We start from the raw sequence: 24,140 nt of genomic DNA, 5'->3' as shown, positions 1-24,140 counted from the left end.
TCCTTAACCAAATACTTAAGATCATCATAATCCAAAGTTTATCCGGGAGATTGGTGTAAATTAATAGATCTTTCGAAAAAAATCACCAAAAAATATAATATTAATAAAACATGGAGATCAATCCTTAAAAGGAATTCACACCAATCTAAACTAAAACTTTAAAATAATAAATTTATTATATAGTGTTCAACCTTTCTATTTTTATTCAATATCGTATTTAGAGTTCCAACATTTTCACATGATGCTAACGTCTTATTCCAAATGTTAGATTGTATTTATAGTAATACATAACACGGTAGCCACAGTGGTCACCATCTATTCCATATAAGTTTATATGGATGAATAGATGTGTACATAATTAAACTTGAAATGGAGAAAGAGATAGTTAATTACACAATATAATTATGATTAAGTATGTGTATATAATGAGGAGCTATGAGTTTTGAGTTGCAGAAGGGTGAAGGTTCCAATCATCAGAATGCAGCAAAGGCATTTGGGTATAATAGGAAGACGGAGTGTGGTGATTGTGGACACCAACATACGTTGTTAGAACATAGTTGGAGTCATTTCGGTCCCTTTCCACCCTTTTCTTCACACTGCATCCTTCACCTGAACACTTGTAATAGTTCCTGCACAATCATTATCAATTCTTTCAAAACCACAATAAATTATCTATCTACTCAAACTTGCTTACAAATTTTTTAAAGAGAAAATAAAGAGAGGATTACATTCAATTATTTTTATTTTAAAATTTACTGAATGTTCTTATAAAATCAATTTTTAACTCATTAATAAATTCGTAACCGGGTCATGTTTGTTTCGATTTCAACAAGTTACTAACACAAACTATCAACTCCAATATATTACTATTAGGTCTTTCAAGAAGAAATTAACTATAATAAAATATAAATGAAACTAAATATTTGTAATATGTTCTTCTATTCGAAACTTAACTTTCTAATTCTTACCTAATATGAAATTTTCCAAAATGCATATATTCCTAAAAAGTACATATATTAGACAAAATTTCATGTTGTAGTGGAGTGTACATCCTTCAAAATATTGAACGTTAGTATGTTAATCAATTTTTACTTTATTTTTGAACTTTACTAATAAATATTATTAAACTATAAGAATAGTTAGCAGGTGAGCACTTTCCCAAAATATTTGAAGGGTTTCCGTACAAGAAAATGAATTAGTAAGTATTTTTGTGTTCTTAACTACCCTTTCCTTCTTCCTTTAGGCTAAAACAAGCACAGGAGCGAATTAAAACTAGGTCAGCAAAGTGCCACCACGTCATGTACGGTCTCACAGCCGCATCAGTGCAGTGTTCATAAAGAAAGATTGCTCACTTAACTGTCCTAATCTCACTGCAAAGCATGTTACTTTTGTTAATCAAGCGCAAACAAACGATCCCCACATAATGCTTCACCATTGATAACACTCCAATCATGTATGATTAAGGCCCAGGACTAGTCCTTGTCCCCTCTTTTAACCACTATATATGTTTATATATTTATATCAGCCGCCACCACTTTCATCTCTATCTTTCTAGCTACCTATCGGGCCCAATATCTTATCCTATTTTACAGTGCATGGTTCACATCATTCCCTCACTTCCCTCTCCATTCATGTCTACACAATCTTCATTTCTTTAATTATTTCACATCCTTCTAAATTCACCAACTTAGATCCTAACGTAATCCTTCAAAGCTATTCATGATACAGGAAGCAATGGAGCATTGACTAACTGTACTACATCAGGTTCCTTTTATTGCTACTGTTCCTTTAATCTAGTTACTTTACATGTTTCTTTAATTTGCAGTTTTATGCGAAGGGTTTTTCTTGTTTTTATAAAGAGAGTTGTTTTGTTCATATAATCTGTGAAATTAATAGTTTAGAATAATTACCTGGGGTTGGAATTGTTCTTCACTGTCTTCTTTCCATATTTCCTCCATTTATATCCATCATCCATGATCTCGAGCTGCGATCTTGTTCTAAACGTGATGCTTTGAGTCACTTCTGCCTTCTTTTGCTGAATCCCTTTATTTTTGCACTTTCTGTCACATTAACGTTGAATCACAACAACATTAATTAATAATATCTACACATGAAATAGCATAGAATATACACCATATACATTTTCTTGTTTAACGAAAAAAACAACATAAATCAAGAAAAAAAGCTATTACATGTTTTTGTTGGTGGTGGAGGTTGCATCACCAAATCCATGACTGGCATCACTGGAGTTTGCTTTCTCCGATGATTCAGTTTCAGTGCTTTGCGACCAACACTCTTCATGATGATAATCAACAACATCTTCCAAGATGAGATAATCAGATATGATGAAGTCGGAGGAGGGAGATGGTGCCATGTTGAGCATGGCAGAGTGACGGAAATTAGGGTTTCCAAAATAGTGTTCCATGGTGGTGTGGTGGTATGTTGCAGAGACCCAAGAGTCTTTGGGCTTTTACCAGGGCTGGAACCAAAGCACAGCGACACTGGATATATATATATAATATATAGTAATAAGTAATTAATGTTTGTTTTTAATTTTTTCTTTAATATGCTTGATATTCGAAAATACTTGGAAACACCTTGGAGGATGCTGCGAACTTGCTCACAGAGGTAGGAGTCAAGATAAGACAGATGAAGATGATGTCAGCGTGATGACGTAGGAGGTAGCAAGTAGGGGTTCCCTACCACTTTAATTTTGCAGAATAGGTATAAATGGGACCGTGAAAATAACACAATGATACCATGTTAATGCTTTTTTAAGACGATAGATAGATGCATAGCTAGTGTGGTAGCGTTATGTCCATGTATATATATATATATATTCACTTTTTCTTAATTTTTGAAGAAATATATGTAGTGGCTGTCCATTGATGCTGGCTCATCCCTGTTTATCATCGGATGGGAACTTAATCACTCCACCCAAAATGCTATTTGCCTCTGATTTCCGTGATAAGCGCCAAAAATCTAAAAATATTCTAAATCTATTTTTCAAATCTAAATTTATATTTTAGAAATTTCCATTTTATTTAATTATATACAAATTAGTATTTATCCTATGAAATTATTTGATCTAGACAATTTTTGACTTATATGTAGAGATGGAAAATAAACTCGTCCCCGTGGGTATTGCCCGAACCCGTTCCCGTTTTGACGGGAAATCCCCGCATTGACTGGGTATGGATATGGGTATGGGGAATCTCCGATTTTTTTAATTGGGTATGGGGAATCCCCGATTTTTTTAATAATTGGGTATGGGGATGGGGATGGGGATGAATATATCCCCGCCATAATACCCGTCCCCGCAATATTTCCATCATCGTTTAAATTATTAAAATATTCACAATTAATTAAGTAACCCTATATATTCTTTTTATTTTTTATTTCTTCTAAATATTTGGTTTGTCATGAAACTCATTTGCATCTCCATTATATTTTTTATCTTATCATAATCTTTATGTAATTATGTTAAAATGATATATGTCAATTAAAAAAAATTATGTCTAACATTTGAATATTTCTATTATTTTTTAATATTTTTATTTATTGTATATTTTCCTTTCACATGAGAATGTTTAATACTCTTAATTTAAGTGTTTAATAGCATAAACATTTCATTTACTTGGTAATATAAAAAAAATCTTTACTTATTATTATTAATTTTTATTTCATTTCAATAACTCTTTTATTTCGCTAAAACAATTTTTGTTATTTCTCAACCATTGAGTATATATGTTGATGTTTGAAAAGTTTTCTTAGATCTCTAAGATAGTTTTCGTCTTATCATACCCTTAATTATACATTTCTTTTTTTTGTGTGCAATTCTTTCCAATAGTCTCCAAATTGTTTATAAGACACACATTTGTTAATTTTTTAATATTTTTATTTTTGTTTATTTTCATCATGTAGAATACTATTTCGATAATTTTTATCTAATTATTTTTTATTTTCTAACTCATTACAATCATACTTTAATTTTTTCACTATAATTGTATAAATAATTTTTATTTACTACAATATAAAGATTTAATGTAATTGTCATGAATATTTTTTTATCACTATCCAACATATATTGGAGTTTAAAAGATACAATATCTATGATAAAATTTTATTATGTTTATTATTTGTTCTTTGCGTCATTTCTTTATCAACCATTGAGTATATATGTTGATATTTGAAAAGTTTTCTTAGATCTCTAAGATTTTTTCATCTTATCATACCCTTAATTATATATTTGTTTCTTTTTGTGTGATTCCTTCCAATAGTCACCAAATTGTTTATAAGACACACATATGATAATTTCTTAATATTTTTATTTTTTGTTTATTTTCATCATGTAGAATACTATTTTGATAAATTTTATCTAACTATTTTTTATTTTTTAACTCATTACAATCATACTTTAATTTTTTCAATATAATTGTATAAATAATTTTTATTTACTATAATATAAAAATTTAATGTAATTGCCATGAATATTTTTTTACCACCATCCAACATATATTGTGGTTCAAAAGATACAAGATCTATGTTAAAATTTTATTATTATGTTTATTATTTGTTCTTTGCATCATTTTGATCAAGTGATATATTATGACTTTTATTAGTGTATAAAATATAGATTCATTATAATTTAAAAAATTGAAGTAAACAAACATTTAAAATATATTTTAATTTAAATATTTTTTTCCTTTTATATTTTTTAAAAATATTTTTTCCTTTTATAGTTTTTTTAAAAAATATTTTTAAAGTTTATCAACTAGGTTTCATTAATGTTTGCAAATTTAATAAATGTTTGTGTTCTCGTTAAATTTTATTTGGTATTCTAATCTAAAATGTAAATAATTATAATTTATTTCAAAGTATTTGATATCAAAGAAACAACCATACTCCTAATATTGAATATTTGATAATATTATGTTTCCTTTACCGTAATTTTTATTATTTTATAAAAATTAGTTAAAATTAATATTAAAGTAGTAAGTAAACGGGTACGGGTATGGGTACGAGATTATACCCGTTACCCGGTGGAGATGGAGATGAGACAAAAGTTTGATACCCGTTGGGTTTGGGTATGGGGATGGGGATGAATTTTTTTTACGAGGATGGATATGGGATAGTGAAACCCGTCCCCGCCCCGCCCCATTGCCATCCCTACTTATATGTAGTTTGGATTGAAATATTTTTTTATTTGATTTATATATTATTTTTTTATATGAATAACTCAGAATGTTGTTAGGTCAATGTTAGAGTATGTATGCTCTGAACGTGTCGAGAAGCGAGAGACATTGAAACAATGAATTATTAAGGAGAGTGAGAACACACCTAAATCAAAAAAGGGAATTAATGTAAGTGCAATCAGAATCCCAACTTATATCGGATGGAGAAAAATGTTAGAAGACGATGTTGGTTTTTTTTTTTTTTTTTTTTTTGTTTCTTTATTGTATTTTCATAATACATATATCACTTATTTTAAAATATTAAAATAGACTTAAATACCTTTTTGTCCTTATTTTCGTAGTGTTTATTGCAGATGGTCCTCATTTTGACATAATGTTTAAAATGATCCTCATTTTTTTACAGAATGTTTAAAATGGTCCTCATTTTCGCAATTCGTGTTTTATTTGGTCATTTTCTGTAACGCCGTTTAAATCATTAACGGAGAATTGTACAGGTGGTACGATTTATATTAGGGTGTGTTACGTATACTGTACAAGTGGCTAATTAACGTTAATTTTACAATTTAGGGTAAATTTTGCAATTAGAGAAATTTCTTCATCTTCGTCTTTCTTGAGCTCGGAATGAAGTGGAGAGTCAAGCATTGTACTGCATTTGGACTTTCCTTAAACTTCGTTCAATTTCACTTTTGTCAAACATTGATGTAGTGTATTTTGATGATGATGAATTAATATTATGAATTTAACTTCTTCCAGAGTTAGATGAATTTAATTTTTTCCAAGCTTAGACCAATATCACTTACTTCAATGCTGAGATTAAGATGTCATTTTGAACATGTTGGGACTAATATCAACATAATCAAACTAATTCATTTCTTCATTTAACAATAGTACAAAACATATTAGACTTTAAAATCATTAATATGCCTCATTTGTGTCATGATGATGACATCTTTTCATCAACACCACCATTTGAAAAAGTTGCAGCCCACATTATTGGAACCACCACTTTGTAAATCAATAAATCAAAAATTAAAACCAATTTATTATTAACACAAAAATAAAAACAGATTGTACCCAAAATTTTTTACCAATATTCTTTGGAGTTCTTGGCATCCTTAAAGTCGTCATCCCTCCGCAGCTACAAATGGGGGTTAATCCATTTCTCGTTGAACCACCAACAGTGCACGAAGTTATACAACACGGTTGCCTCCAACGATTACAACCAGAGGTAAATGAAGAAGATTGGGACCGTAACATACCTATATAATGGGATTGCAGGAAGAAGAAGATTGCAACAACACCACAATTGGGAATGGAGAAACAAGATTATCAAAACTCACCAACTGCCTTCTTACCAAAACCCTAGCTCACTTGTTTAACCCCAAATATCTAATTACCACACATGTACAGTACACGTAACACACCCTAATACAAATCATGCCACCTGTACAATGCTCCGTTAATGATTTAAACCGCGTTACAGAAAATGACCAAATAAAACACGAATTGCGAAAATGAGGACCATTTTAAATATTCGGTAAAAATGAGGATCATTTTAAATATTCTGTAAAAATGAGAACCATTCGCAACAAACACTGTGAAAATGAGGACCAAAAAGGTATTTAAACCTTTAAAATATATTAAAAAGATATTTAAAATATTAATATAATATATTTTTAATGCCAATGATAACATTAAAAAAATTAGTAAAAAATTTGGATTCGAAGACAATTAGGTTTAACAATTAAAAAAGCAGCAATGACATATTAATTTTAGTAGGAAGATAAAGATTGCATTTAAGTGAAATTGATCCATGTCAAGACCTTATTTAAAACACTTATAGTAGTGCTCTTTAATTTATGAGAGTCTCATATATTTAAACGATAATTAATATATTTAAAGAGAGAAAATAATATAATGAAAGAAAAAAGATAAAAGAAAAAGTATGGTAAGTATTCTTTTAAACAAATAGAGATGTATGGGGATATGTTTTTCTTTATCTTTATATTATATTCAAAGAAAATTCAGTTTATTTCATATTGAATTTATTTAGTTGGAATTTTGATATCATTGTTTCTTAGAATGCATGGCACAGAGGGCACATCTGGATGGGAAGTGTCATGTCATGTGTGAACAACATTCTCTTTTCTTATGCCCTGGTCAAGGTGATTATATTTAGCCATTGTGAATAGATAATAATCAACTTTTGATTTTTCTCCCTTTAGGACCTCCTTTCCTCTTACATTCCTGTGGGGACATTAATTAGCTCCTTTTATGTGAAAAGTAAAACAAACTTCATATTCTATATATTAGTTTTCAAATCTTTCAATGTGAAAATAAAAAGTAAAACTCATTCACACTTTTATAATTTTTATTTGGAACATGAGGTTTTGACAAAGTTAACAAACTTTCTATAAATAGGATTAAAATAATTTTATTTTATTTTATTTTTTATTCAAAAAAAGTCATAAAAATAATACTCTTTTATCTTATAGTTTGTCAAATTTTGTGAAAAAAAAAATTGTTAATGTATCATTTTTCTTTTTATTTACATTTTCTCATTCCTTTGTTAAACACATTTTGTTTAGAAGAAATATCACTAAAATTTTGAAAAGCTTGTCACATAAATAAGTTGCAATGCTATTTGTTAAAGAACACAACCAATGTGTATTAATCAATCGAATTAACTATGCACTGTATATGTTCTATATTCACCTATAAGAGCAGTTTAATTAAATTTCATTAATGTATTTCTATCCCTTTTCTCTAAATATATTTATAAAATGTTTTTAGAGTATCCTTTAAGTAATTATTAACTAGATTGGTTGAGGACCGTAAGTCAAACTCCAATAGGACAAATCTGAAGCAAGGAAAGGTTCAATGCATAATACTATTATGAGGAGCTAATTTAAGATCCATGGCTATGTAACTGACAACAAGATAATGCAAAAGCGTACAAGATGTTCCAAAATTTCTTATTTTGGGAGTTGACATGACTTCATGTTTCAAAAATTAAGGTGTGGCGGTGACAAGAGTCTTATGTTACTGTCACAGCACCTGTAAGCAACTAAGAAACTTCGCATGCTATAGCTGTAAGTACGAGGAAATAACCTTACAAATTAAAACAAGACAAAAAAAAAAAGAAAAAGAAAAGTAATGTAACACGTGTTTTTTTTCTTATTTTTATATACTTTTGTTTTCTCATTGTTAGATATTGTTGTTAGATGTTCTTATCTAGTTAACACGTGTGTATATGTTTTCATAGTAAAGTCAAACATGAATTTTAAGAATTATAATTATTGAATATAATCTCTATGATTGTGATAAAAAACAACACCAAGAACATAAAAAGGTTCAAAGAGTATACTACTTTCAATTTCTATAGGGAATATGTGACTTCGGTAGAAAACAAATTTTTTATTGTTAAAAAATTTTATTTATCTCTTGTTGTTTATTCATAGAATTTACAATAAAATTTATAGACTCACACTTCTTACTATTATACTTAAAACGACCGGTACACTAACTATTTACAACGGTCAGTATATTAACTATCCACAATGACTAACTTATTAACTACAACAATAATTAACTTATTAATTATTATTAAGACTTCAACGGCTAATTCATTTAAGTTGGGTTAAATATGTTTTTGGTCCTTAACTTTTAATAAAGTTTGGAATTAGTCCATTTCGAAATTTTAGGCCAATTTAGTCCTTCATCTTTCAAAATACATGGATTTAGTCTTTTTAATCAAATTTTGTTAAGTTTATTTGATGTTTTGTATGCATTTCAGTGTTGTATTTTAGTTTTTCATATTGTTTGACACATTTTTGCTTTAATGTTAAGTCAAATACTATTATGAAACGTGCTTGAAATGTAAAATAAACTTAACAAAATTTGATTACAATGACTAAATCCACGTATTTCGAAAGATGAAGGACTAAATTAGTCCAAAGTTTCAAAATGGACTAATTCCAAAATTCAATAAAAGTTAAGGGACCAAAAACATATTTAACCCATTTAAGTTTATTCTAAAATCAACAAAACTCCCCCGTAAACATAAATGTTTCTCTTATCCTTCATCACGGTTCCTTTGTTCTTCATCTAGACTTTCCATGTGCAATAATTCTTCTCACATTGTGCTTATCCTTTTCATGAATAGCCAAGTTCTTCATTTTCTTCATAGATGACTCCTCTTTTATTGTAGTCTACTTGTTCTCTACTCTTTCTGTAGTCAACTTAATTTCTTGTTGGCCGACTTGTTCCTCGCTTTGGCCAACTTGTTCTTCCCTTTGACTGACTTGTTATTCATCATGTTCCTTGCTATCTTAGTAGCCAACTTGTTCTTAACCAGATTCGTATCAATAGGCTGACCTCCTTTTGAGGGATCAAACAACTCCCATATATTGTTGCGCTCAATCGCATTTATCTCATCATTCATTGCAAGTCGTCACTCCTCACCTTGCACCTCCAATGTAGCTCTCAGATCCATCTCTAATTTCAACTATTCTTGCAAACTTGAAACATCTTGTTCAAGATCCAAGCACCACTTATGCAAAACTTGCTTTCTTTTGTCTAAGCTTGCTTGTAAGACTCCATTGTCTCTAACATACTTTTCATTTCTCTGTTGCAAATCGCTTTTTGTAATCTTAAACTTTTGAATAACAAGCTCATCTTTGCACATGTCCTTGTTATCTGAATTGTACATATGCACCACTAATTTTTCAAGATGCATCATCGAGCTATACAAGCTCTCCACTTGCTCCATTAACTTATCTGAGTTATCTACATACGTCGTAGAGCTATCTACAGTCAAAGCACCAACGATCCAACGATCTGCATCAAAAAATTTTACCTTCTTGATCTCGTTGTCTTTCAACATATTTACCACAATGTTGGGATTTAAAGGGTGGGATGCTAATAGCACCCAATTGATGCTAAGACCTAGTACAGACTCTACACATTAGGCATCTTGAAATTGGTACTAAGCTAACACTATACACATTAGGCATCTTGAAATTGAAACTAAGCTAACACTAATATCAAACAAAATACCCACATAGAGAACTACACTCGAGTATTGATTTGAGTTGTTATAAATGATAAATTAGTGGATACTACAATGATGAAAGTGAAAAATATTGAAGAGGTTTATAAAAGAAAATATTGTATTGAAAAAAAAAAAACCTATTCTTCTTAAACGGTCAAAAATGTTGGTTATTTAACTGTGTAACTCAATATAAATCTAATAGTTGTTTTCATACTTATACATAAGAATGAGCATGGTGCAATTGTTGAAACAACATAAATAAGTTTTATCAATGATGTCTATCGAATATTTTACCATGTATTGGAGAATATATGCGAAAATGAGTGTATTTTTAGTCTGTACAATTGAACCATTTCTACTTTGTTTTTGGCATGTTCTATTTTGCCCATAATTTGTTATTGAACATATGTTCTTTGTGGACCGAGATTTCAGATTGTCAACAAGAATTATTTTGCCTGTACCACATGTTAGAATGGAGAGAAATATAAAGTAGGCATAATATCTGATATATTTCCTCAAATGATAGAGAGCACAAAAACAATATTATATAGAGCCTAAGAGGTGAGTCAGCAACAAACTATTTCTAGAATCACCTTATTGTTACACAAAAGACAAAATAAGTAATAGAGGGCAAAACAATATTGTAAATATATTCTAACAGTCCCCCTCAAACTCAAGGTGATTGAAAATGATCAATCACATTGAGTTTGTGTCTTAGAGCAGAAAACCGAGCTTGTGAGAGAGGTTTAGTTAGGATGTCTACAATTTGATCAACAGTTGGAATGTGATGAACAATTAAGGACTGCTGGAGTACTTTTTCCCTAACAAAGAAAATGTCCAGTTCCATGTGCTTGGTTTTGGAGTGAAGAACAGGATTGTGACTTAGAGCAACAACACTTTGATTGTCATAGTAGATGACAGGGGTATTGCATTTGAGGTGAAGTTCATGAAGTAAAGATTGGAGCCACACAATTTCAGCAGCAGTAATGGCAAGGCTACGGTATTCAGCTTCAGCACTTGATCTAGCAACCAATGTATGCTTTTTAGACCACCAAGACACCAATGTCGAACCAAAATATATACAAGCACCAGAGGTGGAACGTCTGTCATCAATATCTGAAGCCCAATCTGCATCACAATAGGCATGAATATTGTAGTTGTTTTGGACATTTGAGATGGGCTGAATATGCAAACCATAAGCAATAGATCCTTTTAGATAGCGTAAAATACGCTTAACTGCCTTCCAATGATCCATGAGGGGTCGAGCCATGAATTGACAAGCTTTATTCACACTGTATCCAATCTCGGGCCTGGTAATAGTGATATACTGTAATGCACCAACAATAGACCGATAAAGAGAACGATCATCCATATAATCAGACCCAAGTTTAGACAATTTGAGACCACCAGGAAGAGGAGTAGAAATGCCTTTTGCATCAATCATGCCAGCTCTGTTAAGAAGATCTCGAACATACTTGCTTTGGGAAAGTAAAAGAGAGCCATTAGTGATTCATTTGACCTCAATGCCCAAAAAATACTCAAGATTTCCAAGATGTTTAAGGGCAAAAACAGAGCTTAATTTGGAGATAACTGTCTGTAGTAAAATAGAAGAAGATCCGGTGAAGATGATATCATCCACATAGATGAGTACATACACACAAGCATCTGCAGAGGTGAATGTTAGGAGAGAAGGATCACACTTGCTTTGCTGAAAACCAAAACTGTACCGTACCTAGCCAAACTCAACCAAGTAAACAATATACACATCAAAACCGCCTAGCATCTAGTACCCGAACACCACCGGCATAAGCCACCTAGGCAGGTAGCCGGTCGAAACCGACTACTTGTCTAGAAAGTTAACTAACATCAATGCCCCGCCTTCAATAGGCCTCCAGGGCCTGTTTTGGGGCCCAGGCCCACTCATGGCCCAAGCTGGGGCCCAAGTCAAAACCCAGCCCATGCGATGGTCAAACGTCATTAATGTTCTATAAATACACGTGGACCCCATCATTTAAAGGTACGCATTCATTAATCACTGATTTGACTCTCTGAGAGCTTTGACTAACTTGAGCTTCGGAGACCCTTCTGCAGGTAACCCCTCCTGGGTCCAAGCCGACACGTATTGACCGGGAAGAGGCCAACTGAAGAGATAGCGGACTACATGGTAAGGTGACGCTTGTGTCTAATCTCTTGTTTGTTCTCTGCAGGAACAATTGGCGCCCACCGTGGGGCACGAGACGAACACCTTTAGTACCCGTTTTTCTCTGAAGATGGTTTCTACCCGTAGCAAAGCCGGAGCTAGCAAGCAAGTGGACGCTGGTCCCTCTGGACCTTCCGGCATCACCCCTGACTTGGCCGCCATCTTAGACGGCCAGGTAAAGATGCAACAGGAGCTCGCAGACCTGAAGAAGCGCAACGCTGAAGAAATGGAAGCGCTTAAACAAGAGAATTCCCGCCTCAGAAGGAGGATCGAGGCAGATGCCGACCTCAAGGGAAAAGCCAAAGAGATCTCTGAAGCTACGAAGTCTCCGGCCTTCCAACCTACAGAGGAGAAAAGTGAATACAACCCCACCCCCCACACCTTCACCACCACCCAACAGACACCCATTACCTCTACCCACCCTCACCACTTTCCATCCGGTCAACCGGGGCTCACCGCACCCCCAACTCCCGCCCCCACCCTCCCTACCACCCACATCCCCTACAACATACCCACCACCCTCCATACCACATATGTCCCACCCTACAATCCACAGTACCTTCCCACAACCCACATTCCTCCTCACAACATCACCTCTACCTTTCCCGCTATGATCACCCACCCACCCCCACCCCACATTCCCCCCCCTCACCAACCCAGACGCCGCCACCCATTCACCGATTTTATCGCTAACACCCCTCTCCCGACCCAGTGGGAACCATTCAACCTCGATCGCTACACTGGCGAAACCGACCCCGATGAACACCTGAAAGTGTACATCACACACGTTGCTCTATATACATCCCAAGACGCAGTCTTCTGCAAAGCTTTCCCCACAACACTCAAAGGCCCCGCCCTAGAATGGTTTACCACCCTCCCACCCTACTCAATTGATAATTTCGACACCCTTTCCCACTTGTTTTCCACACATTTCGCCGGCAGCCGCCCACACCAAACCACCACCATATCCCTACTGGGCATCAGACAGGAGCCCAATGAACCACTCAGAAAATTCATCGATCGCTTTAGTAAAGCAGCCCTTCGCACACCGCACCTCAATCAGGAAATGATACTCCAATGTATGACCCTCACCCTACAACTTGGACCCTTCGCCAACAATGTATACCTCCACCCACCCACATCCATGCATGAACTCAAGCTGCGCGCAGCTGACTACGTTCGCATGGAAGAAATGCAAACTCTTCACACCAAATTCTGTAGCGACTATGCCGCCAACACCTCCAATCCCACCCCCAATCCCACCCCACAGCCTCACCCGCGCCCTGACACCCGCCCACGTGAACCCCGCCAACCTCGTTTCACCAGATACGCCTCACTCACAGTCGCCCGCTCCCGCATCCTAGACGAGGCCCTCCAGGCTGACCTCCTCCCCCCACCACGAAAGACAACCACCCCTCCTAACGCCGACATGACCAAGTATTGTCGGTACCACCGCAACCAAGGCCATACTACAGAAGAGTGCAAAGTGCTCCAGGATAAGATCGAAGAACTGGTACGCGCCGGCCATTTTCGCCGCTTCATCCGCAGGGATGACCACACCTCCTCCTCCCGCACCCGCCACCCTCCACGACACGACCATAGACGACACCCAAGCGGTACCCACCACAGTAACCACCCCACCCAACCCAATGACCAACAACCACAACCCGCTTCCACCAACATTACCCCTGCCGACCCCCCCTTACGAGGCACCATTAACACCATCTCTGGTGGCTTCGCAAGCGGAGGCTCCACCTCTTCCGCCAGAAAGAAACACCTCCGCCACATACAATCCATAAACCACATCACCCAATCCCATCACAGACGACGTATGCCCCCCATCGTATTCACAGATGACGACTTCCATGGCCTCGACCACCAGCAAGACGACCCCATGGTCATCACAGTGGAAATTGAAAACTATGCCGTCAAGAAAGTCCTGGTAGATCAAGGCAGCTCCGTTGACATCCTCTACTGGACTACTTACCAGAAGCTACAACTCCCCGACACCGCTATGATACCGTATGATGAGCCCATATACGGCTTTTCTGGCGAACAAGTATCCACCCGGGGCTACATAGACCTCCATACTATCTTTCGGGAGGGAACCCAAACAAAAACAATCCCAATCCGCTTCCTTATAGTCGACGCACCCACATCCTACAACATACTCCTGGGCCGTCCTTCCCTCAACACCCTTGGTGCAGTCGTCTCCACCCCCCATTTGGCCATGAAGTTCCCAGCACCATCCAGTGACATCCTAACCATCCACTGTGATCAACGTTTGGCACGTGAATGCTACATGGCAAGCTTAAGGCCCCAACTCCCAATCCAACAGATAAACCACATCGAGCGACCACCTAATTCCCGCATAGCCCTATCCGGCGAGGATCTTGACCCCAGAATAGGCCAGGATGCCCGCCTCGAACCAGTTGAGGACACAACCCCTCTGGAACTCCCCAACGGCCATTCCATCAACTTGGGCACTGGTTTAAATCTTGATGAGCGTGCCACAATTACACCCATCCTCATAAACAACACGGATCTCTTCGCTTGGTCAGCCGCCGACCTCCCTGGGATAGACCCTAAAGTCGCATCCCACAAGCTCTCGATATACAAAGAAGCCCGCTACGTATCCCAGAAAAAACGCAAACTTGGGGAAGAACGCAGACAGGCCGCCAAGATAGAAGCCGAGAAGTTGCTGAGCGCAGGATTTATAGATGAAGCGCAGTACACCACCTGACTGTCTAACGTTGTCTTGGTGAAGAAAGCCAATGGTAAATGGCGGATGTGCGTGGACTACACAGACCTGAACAAGGCATGCCCTCGCGACGCCTACCCCCTACCCAACATCGACCGCCTCGTAGACGGCGCGGCAGGAAATAAAGTACTTAGCTTTTTGGACGCGTACTCAGGTTATAACCAAATACCCATGGCCACAGCAGACATGCACAAGACCGCCTTCATCACAGATGATGCCAACTACTTCTATAGAGTCATGCCCTTTGGCCTCAAAAACGCTGGGGCAACCTACCAGCGGCTAATGGACAAAGTCTTCAGCCACCTCACAGGACACTGTGTCGAAGTTTACGTCGATGACATGGTCGTCAAGTCCCCGAGCCATCATCAGCACGCTGAAGATTTAGAAGCAGTTTTCTCCGCCCTATACCAGTACAACCTCCGCCTAAACCCAGACAAGTGCGTGTTCAGCGTCGATCGAGGTAAATTCCTCGGTTTCATGTTAACCCAGCGCGGCATAGAAGTTAACCCCGAAAAGTGCAAGGCCATCATCGAGATGCGTAGCCCCACCACCATCAAGGAAGTCCAGCGACTAATTGGCCGCCTCACAGCTATATCTCGCTTCCTGCCAAAACTAGCAGAACAAACTCAACCCATAATTCAGCTCCTAAAGAAGTCCGCCCGGTTCACGTGGACTGAAGATTGTGAACAAATCTTCCTCAAGCTCAAAACATCCTTAACCTCACCCCCTATCCTCCGCAAACCCGACATCACCCAACCCCTGCTAGTATACATCACGGCCACCGATCACACCGTCAGTGCTGCCCTTGTCCAAGAAGCAGAAGGCACGCAGCATCCTGTTTACTTTGTAAGCAGGACACTACAAGATCCTGAAACCAGATACCAAATGGTAGAGAAACTAGCCTTGTCCTTGGTCCACGCCGCACGCCGCTTACGCCCGTATTTTCAAAACCACACCATAACCGTCAAGACCGATTACCCAATTCAGAAAATACTATAAAAACCAGATTTAGCCGGACGCATGTCATCATGGGCCGTGGAGCTCTCCGAATTCAACATCCGCTATGAACCACACGGCCCCATCAAAGCCCAATGTCTCTTAGACTTTGTCAACGACCTGCAGCAAGCACCTACTGAGGACCAATGGACGCTTCATGTAGATGGCTCCTCCAACCCAAGGGGTGCCGGTGCCGGCATCGTACTGGAGGGCCGCAACGACATCCTCATTGAGAAATCTCTCCACTTCGCTTTCAAAACGTCGAATAATCAAGTCGAGTATGAAGCTATCCTCACCGGGCTCTCTCTAGCCCGTGAAGTCGGTGTCAAAAGGTTAACATGCAAAACCGACTCCAAACTCACCGTAGGTCATCTGAACGACGAGTTCCAAATCAAAGACCCCATCCTCCAACAATATTACCATCTAGTACGCGCAATCATCCAATCCGCCTTTGAACAAGTCCGCGTCGAACACATACCCAGAACCGATAATGTCAGAGCCGACATTCTTTCCAAATTAGCCAGCACCAAACTCAAAAACCGTAACCGGTCCTTGCTGCAGCAAACACTATCCACACCCTCCGTTACACACACTTGCCAAACGTTAACACATACCCCATCAAACAGTATCACTCCCACCCAAAACCCAAACTGGACCACCCCTTACATACAGTACCTCAAAACCGGCAACCATCCTGCCGACGCGGACAAAACTTGGCTGGCCAAGGCCACTAGGTACACTATGGTAGGTGACGACCTCTACAAACGCGGATACGGCCAACCCCTACTTAAATGTGTCACGCCAGAACAAGCCCAGTACGTCATTAAGGAACTACACGAAGGAATTTGTGGTTATCAGTCAGGCGCGCGCACCATGGCCACAAGAATTCTCAGAGCCGGGTACTTCTGGCCCACAATAGAGGCGGACTGCCAAGACTACGTCAAGAAATGTAAACCATGCCAGAAGCACGACAACCTTATACATCAAAAACAAGAACAGCTACACCACATATTGTCCCCCTGGCCATTCGCTAAATGGGGAATGGACATCCTAGGCCCCTTCACACCCGGCAAAGGACAGGTTAAGTTCCTAATCGTAGCTGTTGACTACTTCACCAAATGGATTGAAGCCAAGCCATTGACCACCATCACGGCCCAGCAGGTCCAGCAGTTTGTGTGGAAGGACGTCATATGCAGATATGGTATACCACATACCATCATAACAGATAACGGCCGACAATTCATTGACAAGGAATTAGCAAAATTGTACACCGATTTAGGCATCAAACATATCACAAGTTCGGTAGAACACCCACAGACCAATGGGCAAGCGGAAGCGGCAAACAAAGTTATCCTCGTAGAACTGCGTAAAAGATTGGATACCGCTAAAGGCCGATGGCCGGAAGAATTAATTGAAGTGCTATGGGCCTACAGATGCACCCCTCAATCGTCAACAAATGAATCCCCTTTCAGCCTAGTCTACGGCGCAGACGCCATGATACCAGTAGAAATTGGCGAACCGTCCCTGCGCCGAGAACTGTACGACCCAACTCACAACCACCAGAACATGGCCTTACATCTCAACCTCCTTCCCGAACTCAGAGAAAAAGCCCAAATACGTAATCTCACCGCCAAGACTAATGCCTTGCTCCCAAACTCAACCATTGTTCTCACGATATGATCAACCTCCATGTTATCGATAGAGTTCACAACAGTATCTAGGAGGTTGATCGAGATGTCCTTATTTTCTTCACATCCTTACCCTTCCCAGGTCGAGGCGGGAGCTCAGCTCTCCTTTTCGTTCCGCCGTGTACATGTACTTCCACCACGGATTCCTGCAAATTGGGAACACCAGCTTTCCCAGCCTCCTTGGCCTTGGCGGCCATCTCCTTCCTCAGTGCTTGAAAGAGCGCCAAGTTCTTCTTACCAGATTGCGCCATATGCCCTGCAATAACATATCACAACTCGGATCAAAACAACTTAACATCATTAACACAGCTTAAGTAATAAACAGATACCTTCAATATCTATTATCGGATGCACCGAATTATAAACCCTAACTAAGCTCTTAGTGGGCAACTTATCCACAAATCTTAACAACATCCCCACCACCTCCTTGTCTCCAGCCGACAACTCCTCCACTCCCATGTCCTTGTAACGAGAAGGATTGTTGGTCCAACTAAAAGGGAACTTGGTACTCCCATCCGCATTCAGAAAATACGGCTCACCTCCCTCCTTCACTACGACCTTGAAGTACCCGTCTTTGAAGTGCTTGAAAGATTGGGAGAATGCATCCAACCTGCTAATGCTAGGACGACTGATTAAAGAAAGCCAAGTAGCCGGCCTCCGGGGTCTGGTATCATAAAAATACAAAAATGCATAAGGGGAAGGCTCCAAGTACAACGACTCGCACAGAATGCGGAAGGCCTGTAAGTAAGCCCAACTATTAGGGTGTAGCTGAGTAGGCGCCACATTCAACGCCCGCAGCACGCCCATAGTGAAGTCGTCGAAGGGTAGTCGTATGTGAAGCTGAGAAAAATGGCACATATACATATAAAAGAACTTCTCGGTAGCCCCTTCTTGCCCGTGGCATACCCGGTCGATGGCGCTCACCCTTTCCAACGAAACAATATCTCCGCTGACCCCTCTAGACATGACGGGTGTACAGTTTAGCCAAGAGTTCAACAAGCGAGACCACCTAAACAGTGATGGCTGGTCACGAACATCAGATGCGACCCACGCATAACCACCCTTGGCCGGCCAGTTACTCTCCTCCAGCTCCTCAGGAGGATCTTCTCGAACTTCCCTCACCACCTCCATTGGCATTCCACTTGTGCCAACTCTAGCACTCATACCCTCTCCGCGAAGCCGTTCATCCCTACTCCTATCCGACTCAGTACTTTGACTACTACTAGACGCAGATAACGATGTGCTATCGCTACTAGACATACATGTTTTCGTTTTTACGGAAAGATGTCGGTTGAATTTGGGAACTAGTCGGACAATATGATGCGCACAAGATCTCTGAATTCGAAACTCTCGCAAATGAACCAAGTAAACCCTCCGCTGCTTTCAAACCCATATTTATAGTCCACGATCCCAAACGACTAAAATTCTTCCCGCCAAAATAAAACCCCATACCAATCGACACCATCATTATGAAGGATATGACACATAAAACGACGGCGCCAAAAGTTAACGATGTGACCACCTGACGCCATTGCACCTACCTTCTGACACCTACAAATCCCAAGCCTTAACACTGTTCACCACACTTAAAGGCTGGGGGACTGGTGTATCACACCTAGCTGGTTTTGCTAGTTCACCAACACATGTAATCCTTGACCGACAACTCATATCGGACAAGGCTGGGGGACTGGTGTACCGTACCTAGCCAAACTCAACCAAGTAAACAATATACACATCAAAACCGCCTAGCATCTAGTACCCGAACACCACCGGCATAAGCCACCTAGGCAGGTAGCCGGTCGAAATCGACTACTTGTCTAGAAAGTTAACTAACATCAATGCCCCGCCTTCAATAGACCTCCAGGGCCTGTTTTGGGGCCCAGGCCCACTCATGGCCCAAGCTGGGGCCCAAGTCAAAACCCAGCCCATGCGATGGTCAAACGTCATTAATGTTCTATAAATACACGTGGACCCCATCATTTAAAGGTACGCATTCATTAATCACTGATTTGACTCTCTGAGAGCTTTGACTAACTTGAGCTTCGGAGACCCTTCTGCAGGTAACCCCTCCTGGGTCCAAGCCGACACGTATTGACCGGGAAGAGGCCAACTGAAGAGATAGCGGACTACATGGTAAGGTGACGCTTGTGTCTAATCTCTTGTTTATTCTCTGCAGGAACAAAAACCAATAAGAGTAGTGGTGAATTTCTCATACCAAGCTCTAGGGGCTTGTTTTAGGCCATAAATTGACTTATGAAGTTTGCAAACAAGAGGTGAATCAACAGACTCAAAACCAGGGGGTTGAGTCATGTAAACATCTTCATGAAGACTAACATGTAAGAATGCATTGTTGATATCAATATGTTGAATAGACCAGTGGTGAGTAACAGCCAGTGTGAGAATAATGCGAATAGTGATAGGCTTCACTACAAGAGAGAAAGTTTCAGAATAATCACAACCAAATTTCTGGTGAAAACCTTTGGCAACTAACCTGGCCTTGTATCTGTTTACTGTGCCATCAGGATTTTCTTTAATTCGAAAAATCCATTTGCAGCCAAAAGTTGAACGACCCGAGGGAAGAGTGCTAAGAGACCATGTATTATTTGCCAATAATGCATCATATTCATCATGCATTGCTTTTCTCCAAAGTGGGGAAGACAAGGCCTGCTTGACTGTATGAGGTTCTGCAGTAGTAATAAGAAGAGAGGGATAGAGGCGGGGTTTGATAATACCAGACTTTGACCGAGTTTGCATGGGGTGAGTGGACGTGGACTGAGGGGTAGCTAGAGGTAAATCAGGAGCAGAACTAGAAGGAGGTAAAGTAGGGGAAGAACTAACTGGAGAGGATGTAGGAATAGAGGAGACAGGAAAGGATAAAACAGAGGTTGACTCAAGAGGAGCATGCTGAATGGGTGGTGCAACTGGAGTAGGAAGAAGACCAAGAGGATGAGGCCGGAATTGAAGAGTGGAGGAAGGAAGGGTAGGGGAGGTGCATGAAAAGGGGAAGGTGTGTTCATCAAATATGACATCTTTGGAAATAAAAAGCCTACCATGGGAATCAAGGCATTTGTAACCTTTGTGACAAGAGGAATAGCCTAGAAAGGTGCAAGACGTGGAGCAAAATGCTAGTTTATGGTGGTTGTAAGGACGTGTGTGAGGATAACACGCACAACCAAACACACGTAAAAAGTGATAATTGGGATCTTTGTGAAAAATGAGAGAATAAGGAACAGAATGGGGCACAACAGAAGTAGGCAGTCTATTAATGAGGTAAACAGCAGTATGAAAAGCATGGTCCCAAAATTTGAGAGGTAGAGAAGATTGGGATAGAAGGGTGAGTCCTATTTCAACAATGTGACGATGCTTACGTTCAATAACACCATTTTGATGGTGGGTGTGAGGACAAATGAGTCTATGATGAATGCCAACAGAGTGAAGAAATTGAGTGAGAGGTCGAAACTCACCACCCCAATCAGTTTGCACTGCTTTAATTTTATGATTGATGAAAGAAATCCAGGTGTACCGACTGTAAGCATCAACAAAGGAAATATAATAATTGTATCCAAGAGAGGAGTGAACATGGGATGGTCCCCAAAGATCACAAAAAATAAGTTCAAGAGGTTGGGTATAAGTGGTGAAAGAAGACTGAGAATTAAGTTGGTGAGATTTACCCATACAGCATGCAACACAAAAGTCAACAGGTGTTTTATTTATGGAAGGAAGATTACAACGTTTGAGAACATTTTGTAAAACATAAGATGACAGATGGCCTAGTCTATGATGCCACAAAGAGTATAAAGAAACAACATAATTGGTGGATGATGCAGGTGAAGATGACGAAGGAACACTAGAGGCAACAGTTGAGAAGTGTTGTGAGAGATGACACTGAGAGGACTTGGAGATAGAGTGCAGTGGAAGTGAAGGAAATTGGTATAAACCATCAGATCCTAGATAGCCCGAGAGAAGAACAGAGTGGTCAACCTATGACTTGACAAAGCAAAGAGAGGGGTAAAACTCAAAATAAACATGATTATCACTAGTAAATTTGCTAACACTAACTAGGTTTTTATTAATAGAAGGAACATATAACAAATTTGTGAGTAAAAGAGGGACGGGCGGATTTGTGGCAGATGGAAACATAGCAGAACCAGAGAGATGTACACCCAAGAACGTGCGGAAGGAACGAATCAGAGAGGGAAGATTGCAGCCATGAGAGAAGAAGTTGGTCTTGTGTCTCCCATAGAGTCTAATCGGGATTCTCTTTCCCTAGGTCACAATCAGAAAGGGAGGTATATTGTGGTGGGATATTAGGGTTGACCACGAATCGGTGGAGGCGGTGGGCCTTGATAACAGGTTCAATCTGCTGCTTCCATATTAAAAAATTGGTATCAGATAACTTTTCTGATACAGTATAAGAGAATAGTATGGGAGAGGGAGTAGTGGGACCAGGGACGTCAGCCATGAAAAAGACTTTTCAAGCTCTATATACCATATTAGAATGGAGAGAAATATAGAGTAGGCATAATATCTGATTGACAGTCAGCAACAAACTATTTCTAGAATCACCTTATTGTTACACAAAAGACAAAATAAGTAATAGAGGGCAAAACAATATTGTAAATATATTCTAACACCCCATGATTATTTTACATAACTTCTAAATTTTCAAAATGACAATTGTATCCCAAGTAAAAGTGACCTTCAAATTACATGTTTTTGAAAATTTTAGAAACAAACTTTTCATAATTTTTGGAATCTTTCTGAAAGGGGTTTCTCATAATAGAATTGTCAGATGCATGAAATATATTCCAAAACAAGCTTTCTAAAATAAGATTTTTAGAATAAACTTTCCGGAACACAAAATGAATATCGAAAATAACTTTTCAGAAAAAACTTCCTTCTATATTTTTTCTCTCTCTTTTTTTTTTGTCCTTTACAGCGTTTTTCTCTTTTCTTCTTCCTTTGCAGTGGTGGCAAGGATGGAAGTGGCAGCGGCAGCTGGGGGTGGTGCGATAAGAGAAAGTATTTTAATCTTTTTTTTATCAGTGTTCAGATGCCGTTAGTGATTTTGGGAGTGTAGGAAGCAATAACACGTCAATAATATCTATAGCTTCTAAAATGGATCACTCTACTTAATCAACTTATGAGCTTTACTTTTTTTGAGAAAAAAAGTTATATATCCAAAATGTAGAGAATAGTTGAAAATAGTGAATTAAGAATTTAATTTTCTTTGTCCCGTAAAATTATGGGCACCTTTCCATCTATTTTAAAATGGAACTTTTAGACTGTAAAAATATATTATAAAAAATTATTTTCAAAATATAGAAAATTATTTCCAAAATGAATGGGAAGTCCAAAAGTTTTATGAAATGTAGGAAAAAACACCCGTGTTTCACAGCTTTGTTCTTTGTTTTTCTGGTTAAGGAGGCAATTTCATACTATATTTTTGTGGGTTTACCTTGCATTTTAATATGGAAAATGAAACTTTAAAATCTATAAAACATTTAAATATATTAAATTTAAATTGATTTTTTTTCACTTTAAAATGATTAATTGTATAACATAATTGATTATATTAAAAATGTAATGGATTATCTGTTACATTTCTACAAAATTTTAGTTAGGCATAAGATGTTAATATTGCGATGGATATGCAATTTAAAGGCTATTTAGTAACGGTGTAAAGTAGTTTTGTATTGTCATTAATAAATTATCATATATTATAAATTTGTTACTTTTAAAATTATATCAACAAATTGATTGAGAACCTTATTGATAACTCCTCTTTTTAAATATCAAATACGAATATCGAAAGTTCCCACAAGCAAAACGTCTAAATATCTTTTCATATTTTATATTTTAAAGTAGGGTTAACTATTCTTTTAGTCACTGAATTTTGACCTAAAATTGGAATTCGTCTATGTCCGAAATTTTAATACATTTTGGTTCACAAACTTTAAAAGTAAATCAATATAGTTCTTTTAACCAAATTACGTTAACCCGTTGAAATTGAGATGGATCTTGTTTCACAATAGTGGCTAACCCGTTGAAATTGTGAGCCTCAATACTTTGGTCCCTTGTTTTAAAGTACTAGTTGAAAGCATAGGAAACATTTCTAGCCAGGTCTAAATTATCACAAGAACAACCAAATCCTAAGCTTATGCAATCCGCACCAACACAAGCATAGTCTGGTGTACTTAGTAAAAGGCTCAAGTTCTTAACATCAAGGTTTAGGACACACCATATG

General features: G+C 38.2%; 1 protein-coding gene and 1 long non-coding RNA gene across 2 annotated transcripts; one reads left to right on the top strand and one right to left on the bottom strand.

Annotated features, from left to right (window-relative positions):
• Positions 1-252: 252 nt before the first annotated feature.
• WRKY51 (WRKY DNA-binding protein 51) lies at positions 253-2,478 on the bottom strand. The gene is made up of 3 exons (XM_028046613.2): positions 2,193-2,478; positions 1,911-2,060; positions 253-629 (listed from the first exon to the last, which is right to left on the bottom strand). The coding sequence occupies exons 1-3, from the start codon at positions 2,423-2,425 to the stop codon at positions 434-436; spliced, it is 579 nt and encodes a 192-aa protein (XP_027902414.1). The 5' UTR covers positions 2,426-2,478; the 3' UTR covers positions 253-433.
• LOC146883897 (uncharacterized) lies at positions 1,479-23,125 on the top strand. Its single transcript, XR_014984478.1, has 3 exons — positions 1,479-1,764; positions 7,277-7,360; positions 22,862-23,125. It is a non-coding gene; the product is annotated as an uncharacterized LOC146883897 (long non-coding RNA).
• The last annotated feature ends 1,015 nt before the right edge of the window (positions 23,126-24,140 follow it).

The sequence above is a fragment of the Vigna unguiculata genome, chromosome 9 (assembly GCF_037176805.1).
Source record: "Vigna unguiculata cultivar grain cowpea cultivar isolate G323 ecotype 2 chromosome 9, ASM3717680v1, whole genome shotgun sequence".
NCBI classification, from domain to species: domain Eukaryota; kingdom Viridiplantae; phylum Streptophyta; class Magnoliopsida; order Fabales; family Fabaceae; genus Vigna; species Vigna unguiculata.
This window is presented reverse-complemented; position numbering and strand designations above follow the sequence as displayed.